Consider the following 17617-nt stretch of genomic DNA (forward strand, 5'->3'; position numbering starts at 1 on the left):
CCTTCACGTTGCCTAAGTAGGCATATAATACTGTTCTAGGTAAAGCCTGTAAGATCGGTAAATAATATTGATTGGCAAGAATAGACTCTGATTGGTGAATTGTATCTAGTTTCCCAATTACATATTTCCCAATTACACTCCCAATTACACCCCGTTCTAAATTTGACACCACTGTTGATTGCAAATTAATACTACTACAGCTACTAATAACTCACCGCAGCACCAAGCCGCGTGAATCCAACACAGCTACGCACGCTCCTCCTCCAACCCAATCTGTTCAAGGCCTTCCTCTCTAAACCCTCCCACCCCAGAAAAGGACGACCTACTTTCCATGTAGCCCCAGACGGATGGCCAGAAAGTACAATCTTTGGCAATCGTCATCCTTCATCCGCAGAACATGGCCTAGCCATCTCAACCTTTCTTTCATAATAGCCCTTGAAAGCGGGATTGAACCACATTCTTCGCACAACCTATTGTTTGAAATACGGTCAGTCAGCCGGGTATTCAGAACAATCCGTAGGCAATTTCTCTGGAAAACATCTAGTAAATTTTCATCCGCTTTTCGGAGCACCCATGCTTAAACAAAAATTAGTGCAATAATATTACACTAATTATACTCAACTATATTAATTGGTATCAAAAGCATATTCCGTTAAAATCATCATATACAACTGTATCAAAATTATTAAATTGTAATTACATATAAAAATTATTGAAAGAGGGATTAATCTATACGTGAAAAGATAAAAAGAGAAGTAAAGAGCATAAAAAGCTGAATAGCAAGGTTTATTTGACACATGCGTTTAGAAAAGAAACACATTTGGAGGGGACAAATTTTTTTGTTAGGGGGAGCGGACATGAAAAAAATAGGTGATTAATGCGAAATAGTAGGAAATTATAAGGATTTTTTTAACAATGGGGACGGGAGAGGGAGAGCAATTCTTTAACTGTCTTTTCAAGTAGTTCTTTTTAGGCTTAAAAACAACAATCGCATATTTTCTTGGAGATGGAACAATAGTGATACATGGGATTTGAATAATTACAAATTTTTCAGAGGGGATCGCAGTACCGAATTTGCTATAACAACTGGAGCTCTACTATAGGCTGCAAACAAAAAAGTGAAATCTACAACCATCAAATATTTCCGCTGATTCTCTAGAAATCAAAATTTTTGCTATTATACAGCTGATTATTTTTTCTCTGAACTATTGTGCTCCCTTTTTTGACAGAGTTTAAAATAGATTAAACAAAAAACATGTTTTTTTAAGTGAAAGTAAGGAGCGACATTAAAACTTAAAACGAACAGAAATTACTCCGTATATGAAAGGGGCTTTTCCTCCTCAAAGCCGCGCTCTTTACGCTAAAGTTTGACTCTTTCTCTTAACTGCATTTTAAAACAGTAAAAAACTTTAGCGTAAAGAGCGGGGCGTAAAAAATATACGTAACTTACGAACTAAATTACGTAGCGAACTTCTATATTCGTATGTTTTTATTGCGTATATGAGGGGGCTCACCCCTCGTCGATACCTCGCTCTTTACATTAAAACTTAAATTTTGTCCCAATTCCTTAAGAATGACCCCTGAATCACAAAGGCCGTAGAATAAATAGTTGAAATTACTAAAAATACTTTAGCGTAAAGAGCGAGGTACTACGAGGAGGTAAACCCCTCATATGCTTAATAATTTGTGTTCGTTTTAAGTTTTAATGCTACTTCTCACTTTCAGTGGAAAAAACTTTTCATATTTATTTTTTCATTGTTTTTTTAAATAATGCTAGAAAATCCTGCGCCCCTCCATTGAAAGTCTCTTCCTCCATGAGAAGTTGCTCCATGGAAAGATCCTCCCACGTAACCCCCCCGTCAACTTTCCCCCCAAACAAAAAAATCCCCCTGAAAACGTCTGTACACTTCCCAGTAACCATTACTATATGTAAAAACAGGTCAAAGTTTGTAACTTGCAGCCCCTCCCACGGGGACTGCGGGGGTGTAAGTCGTCACCAAAAAAACAGTAATTAGGTTTTTCAAGTATGGTGAATAAAATGGCTGTCGCAGAATTTTGATCCGGTGACTTTGGGGAAAAAATGAGCGTGGGAGGTGGCCTAGGTGCCCTCCAAATTTTTGGTCACTTAAAAAGGGCACACGAACTTTTAATTTCCATTATAATGAGCCCTTTCGTGACATTCTAGGACCACTGAGTCGATACGATCACCCCTGGAAAAAAAACATACAAAAAAACAAATAAACACGCATCCGTGATTTGTCTTCTGGCAAAAAATGCGAAATTCCACATTTTTGTAGATAGGGGCTTGAAACTTGTACAATTAAGTTATCTGATACGCTGAATCTGATGGTGTGATTTTCGTCAAGATCGTATGACTTTTAGGGGTGTTTCCCCCTATTTTCTAAAATGATACAAATTTTCTCAGGCTCGTAACTTTTGATGGGTAAGACTAATCTTGACGAAACTTATATATCTAAAATCAGCATTAAAATGCAATTCTTTTGGTGTAACTATTGGTATCAAAATTCCATTTTTTAGAGTTTCGGTTGCTATTGAGCCGGGTCGCTCCTTACTACAGTTCGTTACCATGAACTGTCTGAAACGGTTAATTAGTCAACCATAAACGATTTAAAATTTATATAGAAATCATCAAAGATGCACATGCGAGGGGTGGCTGTCCCTGCTAGCCTCAGAAAAAGGCCAAACTCGACTCTGCCTATTTGGGAATTGTAACCATAATATCATCAATTTTATTGAATCGCGCCATTTATTAGAGGAGATTACCGTCTTTCATCAAAATTGGAGAGTGAGCGCTAATGTTCAATTTGTGGTTTCTTGAGGTCTGATTTGGCCGCCATGGAAGGGGGGGGGGATGTTTTATATTCTTGTCATCCCGACATTTGCTAGGAAAGGCTATCAGATATGAAAATTTTGGGGCTCAGGCTTAATCCAATCCATCTGGGGAAAAGAGGGGACAATTTTTATTAAAAAACTCTCTCAGAATACATGGTTCTACATCATCCGAACTAAGCCGAGAGTGAAAGCTGGGATAATTATGCCCTTTTCGGGGTATCAGCACATGATCCAACCTTTGTGGAGAGAAAATTTTCTCTGTTACTGTCTTCATTTCTACCAGAACAGGTTCTCGGATATATATCAAACCTGGCGGGAACTAAGAGCTAGCCTTCTACTTGCGCCATTTCAAGGTTCAGATTTGTTCTATTTAAGTACTATTACTTGTGGTGAATTGGGTTTCAAAACATTCCCCAGAAGAGATTATTAGACCAAGATCGAATTGGATCAGTGGTAACAGCTTGTGTTTCGTCCATAAAAAAGATTTCTAGTTATTAGGATGCATTCTAAAAAGGCTTGTTGAGTCTTCAACAAACTTGGCAGGAAATGAAAATGTCAATTTATTTTTTCAGGGACGAAAATTGTTTTTACCTTTGTGGAAAAAGAAAACGAGGCAGTTTACTCGTTCTTTTCATGAGGACAATCACCAGAAAAAGACGCTGGGTTCCAAAGAAGCTTAACGGGACGTAAATCGTAACTCATAATCTCCTTCCAAAATCTCATACCTTTTGAAGGCTGCCAAAATACAGTTATAAAATACAGGATATACAGTTATAATTGTGGTTTCTAGAGTATTCGTTTGATCAGAGCTCTGCGAGGAAAGGACCACTTTTAGTTGCCTGTATCCATAAGAACGACTAAACTGATTATACTTTAATTTGATAGATTAGCAACTAAGGCTTTACTCAGTCTTTTGGGAGGGGGAGGGGTGTGGTCCAATAGCTTCTGGGGAATTTGCAGAGTTCTATACAAGCACGGACACAAGAAACCAATGTAGCCGAACGTGTGGCCTAATAAAAAATTTTCAGCCTTGTTTAATTTAGGCCAAAATGTGTCTTTACTTCCGTTTGGTAATTTTTGGGTGGTCCATTACCACAGAGTCTAATTGCGATAGTCCAAGAGGACATTCTGTAGATATTCAGATCCGTAAATAACTTCACTGTGTCCATTATATATGTGTTTCTAATAAAACTTATTTCCGGGTTTGTTTACCTCCACAACGAAAGGCAGATAGAAAATGGATGACAAACTTTTATCCTACGTAACATGTAACACAGTGTGCTCCACAGCTCTGACTACCAGGTCACAGCTGTTGCAACACTTCATGGAGCCGCAATAACAGGATTTGTGCCGTAATTTAAATTTTAATTTTGACCTCTAAAGCGTAGCTGAAAATGTTGAAAATTCTTCAACCGTACTTTCTCCATTGTCTACGAGGACCATCATAATTAGATCCTGTAGCAACCCCCCCCCCGCTCCAAAGTTCTTTCTTCCATTTTCAACAAAATTGTTGAAAATCCAAAACTGTAGAAGTAAAAATTCGGTAATAGTTTTTTTTTCTGGAGTTTTTTTTTTCTTGATTTGCTAAGTAACTATGATTTCAGTGATTGCACGTACTACTATATCAGTACATTGACAAGCTCTATTCGGTCATTCCCAATGTTTGTTAGAAAAGTGTGATTTATAAACAACAGAAGAATTTTCTTTTTTTTCACAATTTCAGCAGTTTTAGATTGACTTGGCAGAGCTAGGCAATTATGCATTCATAATCACTTCGTTCTAAGCGCTTACCTCTTTGAGAGAGCCATTTTGTCCTGCACAGTTGATAGGTCCAATAAATATGCCTCTGATGACGACATGACCCCCCCCCCACCACCACGCCAAAGGAAAGGCTTGTCAGTTAACGAATTTTTTTCATTTTCTACGGATTGTATTTGCTATTGGGAAGTGTACAGACATTTTTCGTCTTTGATTTTCTGCAGGGGCATGTTCAGGGGGAATTTTCCAGGGGAAATCTTCAACGGGGTTGTAATATTCTGGAGTATTCTTCTGTGGGCGAATTTTACACGGGAGGAACTCTCAAGGGGGGAATGTTACACGAAACAACATTTCATCTGGATAGATGGATTTCCCCAAAATTTGCCGAGGAGGAGGATTACAGGTATGATTTAAAATATAAAAAATTGAATAAAAAGCATTTTTTTTCAAATGAAATTAAGAATTCCAGGCGGATTGTTCACAGAAATTTTCCTGGGTAAAATTTTCAGCCTTTTCAGAGCTTCCAGATTTCTCTGGAGGAACAGTTTTACCTGGGAAGGATTCTTCATGGAAGGAGGAGGCGGAAATGACTTTTGACAGTGTTGCCGGCTGCTTCCAAAAACGAAACAAAATACTTATTCCCGCAGAATTTTAGCCAATCCACAAGTTATTGATCATTAGTTGATTTTTTGAGCAACTCTTTTTTTTTTGTACCTGGGTAATAATGAGAGTCACAAATTTATCAAACAGTTCGTGGTAACGAACTGTAGTAAGGAGCGACTCGGCTCAATAGTAAACGAAACTCTAAAAAATAGATTTTTATACTAAAATATACGTCAAAAGAATTGGACTATCATGCTGATTTCAAATATACAAGTTTCATCAAAAGTTACGAGCCTGAGAAAATTTGCAATTATTTTGAAAAATAGGGGGAAATACCCCCTAAAAGTCATAGAATCTTAACGAAAATCACACCATCGCATTCAGCGTATCAGAGAACCTTGATGCAAAGTTTCAAGCTCCTATCTACAAAAATGTGGAACTTGTATAAACTTTACGCTAATGTTTTTTACTGTTTAATAAAGTAGAATTAAGTGAAAGAGTCAAACTTTAGCGTAAAGAGCGGGGCGTTGAGAAGGGAAGATCCCCTTTCATAGACGGAGTAATTTCTGTTCGTTTTAAGTTTTAATGTCCCTCCTTACTTTCAGTTAAAAAAACTAGTTTTTTTTTTTTACTTATAGAGTAATAGATGAGGGTTAGCATCGTGTGCACACTAAAACACTGTCAAATTGACAGTGGCTCAAAATGGCTCAAACAAAATGGCTAACAATACTTGTTTTTGCAGAATTTTATTCAATCAACAAATTGTTGATCATTAGTTGACTTTTTGAGCAACTCTTTTTTTATAGCTTGGTTACAATGAGAACAAGCGATGAGGGTTTGGATCGCATGCACACTGATGCATTGTCAAATATACTTTTGACAGTGTTGCTGGCTCCTTCCAAAAATGACACAAAATACTTTTTCTCGGAGAATTTTAGCTAATCCAAAAGTTGTTGATCATTAGTTGATTTTTTGAGCAACTTTTTTTATAGTTTGATGACAATGAGAGTTGGAAGTTAATAGAATAAGAGATGAGGGTTTGCATCGTGTGCACTTTGAAGCATTGTCAAACTGATTTTTAACAGCGTTGCCGGGTCCTTCCAAAAATGGCACAAAGTAATTGTTCTCGGAGAATTTTAGCTAGTCCACAAGTTGTTGATCACTGGTATTATTTGAAAAACGATCAGAAATTAATTAAAAAAAGAACTTTTTCCGCTGTAAGTAAGGAGCAACAGTAAAACTTAAAACGAACAGAAATTATTCAGTATATGAAGCTAGTCTCAATTCATTCAAAAGGACTCCTCAAACCCAAGGGCAGTTTAATCATAGGCAGCGCAATAGTGCAACTATGTAAAGAGCGACGTGGCCACTACGTATTATTTATTATTATTTTTTTTTTAATCTTTGGTTCTTGATCATGGCACTTCGTATCGAAGGAGTTGTCGTAAAAACTCCGAAAAGGGATCGTTCGATTGGAAATTGGAAGGGCTAGTGCTCGTTTTAATAGTCGAAAGTGGTTGGAGGGCAACTAACACCCCTCCCACGACCATAATTTCCCCAAGCGCGTCCAATCGAAATTTTGAGATAACCATTTTTTTCAACATAGTTGAAAGGCCCAGAATTATGTCTTTAAGACTGAAAAACACCCCAGAACCCCCAGGGCAAGGGTTGTAAGTTATGCACGGGGGATATATAAGGTTCATGAAGAAAGGGTGATCGTATATACTCTGGAAGGGCTTCATTGGATTGCTAATCAGAAGTTGTGGTGCCCTTTTTGAGATTCAGAGTGATGAAAGGATGGATACCCCCCGCACCTCTTATTTTTCCCAAATGCATCTGATAGAAACTTTGAGATGGCTAATTGTTGTCGTAGAAACTTCAAACAAGGCTCATTCGATTGTAAATTAGAAGGACCTTTTTAATAGTCGAAAGTGGTTGGAGGGCAACCAACACCCCTTCCACGCCCAACATTTCCCCAAACACCTCCAATCGAAATTTTGAGACAACCATTTTGTATAACATAGTTGAAAGGTCCGGAATTATATTTTTGAGAATAAAAACACCCCAAAGCCCCCAGGTCAAGGGTTGTAAGTTATGCGCACGGGGGTATATAAGGTTCATAAAGAAAGGGTGATTGTATAAACTTTGGAGAGGCTTCAATGGATCGCTAATCAGAAGTTGTGGTGCCCATTTTGAGATTCAAAGTGATGGTGGGGTGGATACCCCCCCCCCTACACCTCATTTTTTTCCGAAATGCATCTGAAAGAAACTTTGAGATAGCTATTTGTTGTCGTAGAAACTTCAAAAAAGGCCCATTCGATTGGAAATTGAAAAGACTAGTATCCTTTTTAATAATTGAAAGTGACTGAAGGGCAACTAACCCCCCTCCCACACCCAAAATCTTTCCAAACACATCACATCCACATTTTGAGACAGCAATTTTGTTCGAAGTAATTGAAAGCTCCGGAAATTAAGTCTTTGAGTATGACCCCCTCTCCAACAGCCCTCAGGACAAGGGTTGTAAGCTATGCCCTAGGGGAATATACGGTATATATATAGAAAGAGTGATCTTATAAATTTCAGAGGGGACTCATTGGATTGGTAATCAAAAGTTTTAGTGCCCTTTTTAAAGACTCAGAGCGATCGGAGGGAGGATACCCCCCATACCTCGTATTTTCCTGAAATCTATTTGATAGAAATTTAAGATGGCCGTTTGTTGTTGTAGAAACTTCGTAAAGAGTTTATACAAGGTGAAGAAGGCTCATTTAATTAGAAGAGGCTCATTCAATTTGAAATCTATAGTTCTAGTTCCCTTGTAAGAGTTAAACATAAGGGGGAGCAATTAGCCCCCCTCCCTGGCATCCTCTTTTCTCAAAACACATTCAATTAAAAATGTGAGACAGCCATTTTGTTACCAATAGGCCAAAATCATATAACAATGTCTTTAGGGTGGATACAATCCCCCAGAGCCCATAGGCAAGGTTTGTAAGTTATATCCCAGGGCATATAAAGTTTTTTGCGGAACGGGGGGTCGTTTAAGCTTTGGATCGGATGGAGCTCATTTGATTGAAAGTCCAAAGTTCTAGTGCCCTTTTTAATAGTCGAAAATAAATAGAGGACAATCAGAACCACCCAAGCCTATCATCCCCCAAAATATATCCGATCGAAATTTAAGAGTTCTATTTGTTCAGCCTTTTTGAAAAGTCCAGTAATTATGTCTTTGGGGATGTCAATCTGACAAAGTCCTCAGGGCAAGGGCTGTAAGTTGCCAATTTGTTCATTGTTTACACATGGTATATTTTTTTTTGAGAAAGGTATGTATGTTTGAACTTCACTTTTCAAGAAGACGAGGGGCATTCAGGTGAGCCTTTCAAAGAATGTTTTCAACTAATCAAAAGGCGTTACGGTTGTAAGGATTATCAAAAGGGTGTAACACGGGAATAACTGAGTACATTATTTTGAAAAATGAGGAAATGATAATGGACATGATAAAAAAGGCAACATTTGCATGCTACCAATACTACTACAACTACCACTACTACTACTACTACCAGACAAGTCTATTTATAGTACTTATTGAAAACAAAACACGTTTCAAATGGTTTCACTTTTTAACTTTCATAAATAAAAATTATTAAAACTATAAGGAATAAATATCAGTAAATGTCAATTAAACTGAAAATCCACTGTCATTAGTTTGTTTTCTTTCTTTCAGTAAAACGAAAATTACGTTCTGGTTTTCAGAAGGCATGGGGGGTGGGGATCAACCGTACTAATGTTAAGTTTTGCTTGTTTTGAGTTTGACTCGGCTATTTATTGTAATTACTGTCTGTTTCGAGTTTCATTTACATATTGATAGTGATTTGTGGTAGTTTTTCCCTTGGTGGATAATTTGACTTTATTTCCGCTCATTTTTGGCTTAATGGAACTCTTTACTTTTCTTTGAAGAACTTGTTTTGTGGAAAAAGTTTTTAAATAAATTATAATAAGACGCTGTCTTAAAGTGAAAAAAGCGAGGTATTGAGCAGAGGGTAGTCCCCCCGCGTAAGGAATAATTTCGGTTCGTTTTATGTTTAAGTGTTGCTCCTTACTTTCAGTAGAGAAAAGTTGTTTCTTTTTGTTCAACTTGTATTCTAAATGAAATCTTGGATCATATTTTAATATAATTTCTTAAAATATATTTGTTTTATCATTTCGAAGTTTATACTTTTCGGAAGTTTTCTACGTAATACTAGTCAAATAACGCTTTTTTAAGATCTATTTAAGATATCGGACAGATAAGCTACAAATCTTGTGAGCTAAGTTGAAGATAAGTCACTTCAACGACTGAAAGCAAGGTCTTTAGAACTATTTATAAGTCACACAGACAAGGTCACGTCAAGATCTTGGACATGACGCCTCGCAAACGTGAACGAACGAGGGGGTGTCTCAAATCGATAAACGTGGAAATTGCATTTTATGAATGGACCCCATAAGAGTCCTGAAATGACAAATTTGATAAAGAAGAGAACCAAAGCGTGATCGGAAAATTAGATGCAATCTATTTCGACAAGATTTATTTGAGAGACGGAATACCAGTGATGTGATTCCATAGAGCAGAAGAGAGAAATTAGTACTTTAGTGGGACCTTAACTAAACCGTAAATTTAACCATGGTTCTTTGGCTGATGTCAATGAAGTTGCCAGTTTCAATCAGCAGGAGCATCAACGTTCACAAAATCTGAAGAGATTTTATAATTTTCTCTACAGTTTCAAATATTTTTCGTCAATATTCGCAAGTTTTTATTCGAGCTGATATCATCCCCCCCCCCTTTCAGTTGCAATAAGTTCACATTTAGGCGCCCAAGTTTTTTTTTATTTTTTTTTTGTTTAATTTTTTTTTTTAATTGAACAGGGAGGCTTTTAAGATGACTTTTGACAATAGCTTGGACACTATAAGAATTCGTTATTGGAAAGTTTCTGAACGCCCAAAAATTCAATAGATCAATAGAATAATGGTGAAATAAATTTTTAAATATACAACTTAAAACTAAATGATTACAAGATACTTTTCAAACAAATTTCAAGTTTTTCAAAAGATTTTTAAGCAAGATTACATATTTGATGCTGTTTCTTGAATTTTTGATATTTTTCGAAAAAGATATGAAATGATCTGCATGTAGATTTATTCAACAGTCCCTTAAAACCATTGGTACTTTTCATGATGACTTGGGGAAGGCGATAAGGCATAGCTAGTTCTTGAAAATCCTAACCTACTTTAGAATTCTAAGCTACTGTCTGTAGCTTTCTTCAACAGTCCCGCAAGAACCATTGATACCTTTCATGAAGACTTACGGAAGAAGATAAGGCATAAACAGTTTTTGAGAATACTAAGCTGCTGTTGGTACAAATAATCAACAATCCCGGAAACCACTGATACATTTCATGAAGACTTGGGGAATAGGATGAGACATACCTAGTTCTTGATAATCCTAACCTACTGTAGAATTCTAAACTACTGCCAGTAGATTTATTCAACAGTCCCACAAGAGCCATTGATACGTTTCATGAAGACTTGGGGAAGAGGATCAGACATAGCTAATTCTTGCGAATACTAAGCTACTGCTTGTACATATAGTCACCAATCCCGGAAAAACCATTGATACCTTTCATGAAGACTCGAGGAAGAGGATAAGGCATGACTAGTTCTTGAGAATCTTAAACTACTGTAGAATTCTAAGCTATTGCCTGTATATTTCTTCAAAGTACCGCAAGAACAATTGATACTTTTCATGAATACTTGGGAAAGAGAATAAGGCATAGCTAGTTCTTGAAAATCCTAACCTACTTTAGAATTCTAAGCTACTGTCTGTAGCTTTCTTCAACAGTCCCGCAAGAACCATTGATACCTTTCATGAAGACTTGGGGAAGAGGATAAGGCATAGCTAGTTCTTGAGAATACTAAGCTAATGTTTATAGATATATTCAATAGTCCCAAAAGAAAAATTGATACCTTCCGTAAAGACTTGGGGAAGAGGTTAAGGCATAGCTAGTTCTTGAGAATTCTAAGCTACTATAGAATTCTAAGCTACTGCCTGTATATTTATTCAAAAATCCCCAAAAAACCCTTGATAATTTTCATGAAGACTTGGGGAAGAGGAAAAGGCAAAGCTAGTTCTTGAAAATCCCATGCTACTGTAATATTTTAAACTACTGCCAGTAGATCTATTAAATAGTCCCACAAGGACCATTGATACCCTTCATGAAGATTTTGGGAAGAGGATAAGGCGTAGCTAGTTCTGAAGAATCCAAAGCTACAGTAGGATGCTAAGCTATTACCTGTAGATTTATTTAACAGTCCCGCAAGATCCATTGATACCTTCCACGAAAACTTGGGGAAGAGGATTAGGCATAGCTAATTCTTGAGAATACTAAGCTACTGCTTTTACATATAATCAGCAATCCCGGAAGAACCATTGATACCTTTCATGAAGACTTGAGGAAGAGGATAAGGCATGGCTAGTTCTTGAGAATCATAAACTACTGTAAAATTCTAAGCTACTGCCACTCAATTTCTTCAACGGTGCCCCAAGAACCATTGATACCTTTCATGAAGAAATGGGGAAAAGGATAAGGCATTGCTAGTTCTTGAGCATACTAAGCTAATGTTTATAGATATGTTCAGCAGTCCCAGAAGACATATTGATACCTTTCATAAAGACTTGGGGAAGAGGTTAATCCATAGCTATTTCTTGAAAATTCTAAGCTTCTATAGAATTCTAAGCTACTGCCTGTATATTTATTCAACAATCTCGCAAGATCGATTTATACCTTTCATGAAAACTTAGGGATGAGGAAAAGGCGAAGCAAGTTCTTGAAAATCCTAAGCTACAGTAGAATTCTAAGCTACTACCTGTAGATTTTTTTTAACAGTCCCGCAAGATCCATTGATACCTTAGATGAAAACTTGGGGAAGAGGATAAGGAATAGCTAGTTTTTCAGAATTCTAAGCTATTGTAGAATTCTAAGCTACTGACTGTAGATTTATTCAACAGTCCCGCAAGAGCCATTGAAACCTTCAATGAAGACTTAGGGAAGTGCATAAGGTATAGCTAGTTCTTGACCACACTAAGCTAATGTTTGTAGATATATTCAGAAGTCCCAGAAGAAACATTGATACCTTTCATGAAAACTTGGGGTAAAGGATAACGATTAGCTAGTTATTGGGAATCCTAAGCTACTGTACAATTCTAAGCTATTGCCTGTATATTTATTCAAAAATCCCGCAAGATCCATCGATGCCTTTCATGAAGACTTGGGGAAGAGGAAAAGGCAGAGCTAGCTCTTGAAAATCCTAAGCTACTACCTATAGATTTTTTCAACAGTCGTAAGATCCATTGATACCTTTGATGAAAACTTGGGGAAGAGGATAAGGAATAGCTAGTTCTTCAGAATTCTAAGCTATTGTCGAATTCTAAGCTACTGACTGCATATTTATTCAACGGTCCCACAAGAGCCATTGATACCAAGTTCAAGTTTGAGTTCTATTTATTTTCATAAAATAACAATAACAAAAACAATAACCCAAAGGGCTAAATGGCTTCATGAATGAACCTTTAATGAAGACTTCGGGAAATGGATAAGGTATAGCTAGTTCTTAAGCATACTAAGCTAATGTTGTAGATATATTCAACAGTCCCACAAGAAACATTGATACCTTTAACGAAGACTTGGGGGAAGAGGATAAGGAATAGCTAGTTATTGAGAATCGTAAGTTACTCCAGAATTCTAAGCTTTTGCCTGTAGATTTATTCAACAGTCCCGCAAGGACCATTGATACCATTAATGAAGACTTGAGGACGAGTATAAGGCATAGTTAGTTCTTGAGAATACTAAGCTACTGTTTGTACTGATTGTACAGCAATTTTGGAAGAACCATTGATACCTTTCATGAAGATTTGGGGAAGAGGATAAGGCGTAGCAAGTTCTGGAGAATCCTAAGCTAGAGTAGCATTTTAAGCTACTATCTGTAGATTTATTCAACAATCCCGCAAGAACCATTGATACCTTTTATGAAGACTTAAGCAGTGGATAAGGTACAGCTAGTTCTTGAGCATACTAAGCTAATGCTTGTAGATACATTCAACAGTTCCAGAAGAAACACTGATACCTTTCATGAAGACTTGGGGAAGGCGATAAGGCATAGCTAGTTATTGAGAATCCTATGCTACTGTAGACTTCTAAGCTACTGCCTGTAGATTTATTCAAAAGTCCCGCAAGAACCATTGATACATTTCATGAAGACTTAGGGAAGAGTATAAGGCATAGCTAGTTCTTGAGAATACTAAGCAACTGTTTGCAAATATAATCAATAATCCCGGAAGAACCATTGACACCTTTCATGAAAGCTTGGGGAAGAGGATAGAGCATTGCTAGTTCTTGAGCATCGTAAGCTACTGTAGAATTCTAAGCTACTGCCTGCAGATTTATTCAACAGTCCCACAAGAACCATTGATAGAACTGGCAAGACATAGGCTAGGTTTTGAGAATCCCATGGATACTCAAGAGCTAGCTATGCCCTATCGTCTTCCCCTAGTCTTCATGAAAGGTATCAATGGTTCTTGCACGACTGTTAAATATATCTACAAGCAGTAGCAAAGTATTCTCAAGAACTAACTATGCCTTATCCTCTTCTCCAAGTCTTCTACAGCTACTACCTGTAGATTTATTCAACAGTCCCGCAAGAACCATTGATACCTATAATGAAAACCTGGAGAAAACGATAAGGAATAGCTAATTCTTGAGAATCCTAAGCTACAGTAGAATTCTAAGCTACGGCCTATAGATTTATTTAAAAGTCCCGCAAGAACCATTAATACCTTTCATTAAAACCTGGGGAACAGGATAAAGCATAACTAGTTCTTGAGAATACTAAGATACTGTTTGTACATATAATCCACAATCTCGAAAGAACCATGGATGCCTTTCATGAAAACTTAGGGAAGAGCATTGGCCATTGCTAGTTCTTGAGTTCTAGTCCTTGACACCTGAACAATTAAAGGAAACAAAGGTTCGGCGGTACGTCTTTCCTAATGGCAAAAGACAAGCCGAGACAAAAGTTAAAGGTCCAATAAATAAAAACCTAATTTTATAAAGGCGCTACTTCTAATTTAAGGTCCATTTGGACGTCTAGACATCAAAATGTCTAGACTCAAATTGTCTAGCGCTTAGAAGACAAGCGACAGTGAGAATTCATATATAGAAGCCTACCGCGTGCCCCGTACGGATCATGTTAAAAAAATCTGTTAACAATCCTCTTTGTTACAGATTACCAGAGTCGCGTCTAAGAGAGTAATTTACAATGACACACTATATCCTGAATCAAAACTGCTAATAACAACTTATTACAGAACCAAGCCACCTGAGGCCAACACCTATGCAGGCTCCTCCTCCATCTCGATCTATCCCAAGCTTCCCTTTTCACACCATCCTAAGAAGTTCCAATTGAATCTTTTGAATCCCTTGAATCTTTCCTTACAACAGGAGCCCACCGGCTTCACCACTAGGCACCGGCACTCGGCACGCGGCAGGCTTCGATATATGAATTCTCATTGTCGCTTATCTTCCAATCGCAGACAATTTCAACCTTTTCTTGATGTCATGACGTCACCAAAGGTTCGATGCAGCCACCCTGTGAAAAATGCGAATTCTGACCTATTTAGATCGTTTTTGTGGACAGCCATCGCTGTTCCTTGTTTTCCAACCGTGATTTTCAGCCGACCACCCCATGTAGGGACGACTTGCCTTTCGTTTTGACCCTAGACAGTTGGCTGACAAGGTCAATCTTTGGCTATCTCAGCTAAAGAATTTAGATTTCTACTAAAATACAAGTTCTACTATATGAAATAAACTTAATTTAAGTTTACTCTGAATTTTTCAGATTTTTCGGGATAATTCTGCATCACTGATACATCAAACAAAAATAGGGATATTTGGATATTAGTTTGAAGCCTAAAAGAGACACTTAACCCTTTAAACTATTGAACCACACGGATTAAAACCCACTGGATGCCCAATGGGGATCAGTTTAAACCCACAAGGCACGAGAACTCACAAACCCAATAAATAGGGTTATTAACGCAAACACCAAGGCAAGGGTAATCAAATATTATTAAGAGATAAAATAATTAGCAGGAGAAATATAATTCTAGTTGTGACGATGTTCACTCATGATGAACATTCGCAGAAAAGAGTCTGCCATTTCCACCGTGATAAAGGAAAAACGTCTCAACTGCCTGGGCCACGTAATGATGAACCCCGCATGGACCTTGGCATATCAGTTACAATTAGAAGACTGCAACCAACTTCTTCAAGAAATAGAAAAACTAGGTGAGCAGGTGACAACATGCCATAACGTCGTTAGAAAAGATGTATAGCCACTAGATGGATCCAGAAGCATGGTCACAGTTGGAACAAAACATAAATATAGTTTATTACCATGGACTGGAGACAGAGCCCACTCGAAGAATTTCTACATCTAACCCACTCCCTACCTAATTATAGCCATATTTTAGTTAGTTTACTTTCCTTAGTGAATTCAAATTTAGTGACTCTGTTCAAATGTATGTATAGCCATTTGTTTTAGTTTTATACGTACAATTATGTATATATAACTCTGTATATGGCTTTAAAGCTTTAAGATACATTTTTATTACTGTAATTATTATTAATATAATTTCCTACTTGCTCTGAGTTACTCTAAAACAATCACGATATAATCTGTTTAAAAGTTTTTTACCACAGCGTCGTCTGATACCAGTTTCCAATGCACTCCACTGAAATCAATTTGATAGTTATTTACACGTTCCAAAATGGCGTCAGCCGATTCTTCTCTGCCGTTCAAAAATGGTGGTTTCCTAGAAAATATGTAACATAACTGATATATTAAATGAAAACTTACGAAGTTTGAAGTTTGATTGCCACTTTACTCCAAAAAGGAGCACCAGCGTAGCTGAGAGTTCAACTGAGATAGACGTCCGCAATCACTTAGATTGACCAAGACTAATACCGGTATTTTAAAGTCCTTGTAGTAGACAACGGTTAAGGTCATTGTGAAGCGCTGAGAGCTCAACAGAAAGAGAAAGTAAGAGGACATTTGAACTCTCAGCTACGCTGGTGCTCCTTTTTTGGAGTAGAGTTAGAATCAAACTTCAAACTTGGTAAGTTTTCGTTTCATTTAGCAATTCTACTCCAAAGCGGAGCACCTTAGCTAAGCTTTCGAGTTAAACTGAGAGTTTAGAGTTCACCATGAGCTAAAACTTCACTAACAATCATTAAAAAGAGGCTACTGTACGAAAATTATTTTATAGTAAGACGTTTCAAACTCAAAAAATACAACGGATAAATTCCAAAGAAAGAAAACTGTCGTTCACTTTCTATTGCCTCGTCGAAAAACCTTGCTTTAATGTAGGACATTGAGGTAGACCTAGTGCTATGAGCACCACAAACAGTGAGATCTATAGCTGCAAGAAATAGCACTTGTTAGATCCATCCAAAAATAGATGACTTGGAGCCAGCACTATGAGGCTTATAGTATGGAACAAAAATTGCGTCGTCTCTATTTGATATTAAATAAAAAAAACAAGTTTTTTCAACTGAAAGTAAGGAGTGACATCAAAACTTAAAACGCACAGAAATTACTTCGTATATGAAAGAGGCTGCTTCCTCATCAACGCCCCGCTCTTTACGCTAAAGTTTGACTCTTTCTCTCAATACTTCTTTCTAAAACAGTAAAAAACTTTAGCGTAAAGAGCGGGGCGTTGATGAGGAAGCAGCCTCTTTCATATACGAAGTAATTTCTGTGCGTTTTAAGTTTTGATGTCACTCCTTACTTTCAGTTGAAAAAACTTGTTTTTTTTATTTAATTTCTGAACGTTTTTGAATCAATGAATGTTTTGATTTTGGCTCTCCGCAGAGGAATGATCAAAACGAAATTTGCATATTTTTTTTGTGGCTCAATGGCTTTCTCATAATTTTGATCGAATGATTTTGAGAAAAAAGAGCGGGGGACGAAGCCTAGTTGCCCCCCGATTTTTTGGTTAATTAAAAAGGCAACTAGAACTTTTAATTTTTTACGAATCTTTTTATTGGTAAAAGATTTACGTAACTTATAAATTAGCTTACGTAAAGATCTTTTGTATTCTCATGTTTTTATTACATATATGAGGGGATTCGCCCCATCGTCAGTACCTCGCTCTTTACACTAAAGCTTAAATTTTATCCCAATTCATTAAGAATGACCCCCTGAATCACAAAAGCCGTAGAATAAGTAGTTGAAATTACCGAAAATACTTTAGCGTAAAGAGCGAGGTATTAGAAGGAGGTGAGCCCCTCATATGGGTAATAATTTCTGTTTGTTTTAAGTT

At 37.1% G+C, this 17617-nt stretch overlaps 1 protein-coding gene across 2 annotated transcripts in view; it reads right to left on the minus strand.

The window, feature by feature from the left end:
* LOC136037006 (ribosomal protein S6 kinase 2 beta-like) overlaps nucleotides 1-17617 on the minus strand; it is an 884370-nt gene that overhangs the window by 59951 nt on the left and 806802 nt on the right. For both annotated transcript variants that reach the window (XM_065719419.1, XM_065719428.1), the window contains exon 16: nucleotides 15991-16108. In XM_065719419.1, the coding sequence (XP_065575491.1) occupies nucleotides 15991-16108 (118 nt within the window). The remainder of the gene's footprint in view (nucleotides 1-15990; nucleotides 16109-17617) is intronic.

This window comes from Artemia franciscana, chromosome 2 (genome assembly GCF_032884065.1).
Source record: "Artemia franciscana chromosome 2, ASM3288406v1, whole genome shotgun sequence".
Taxonomy (NCBI): Eukaryota; Metazoa; Arthropoda; class Branchiopoda; order Anostraca; family Artemiidae; genus Artemia; species Artemia franciscana.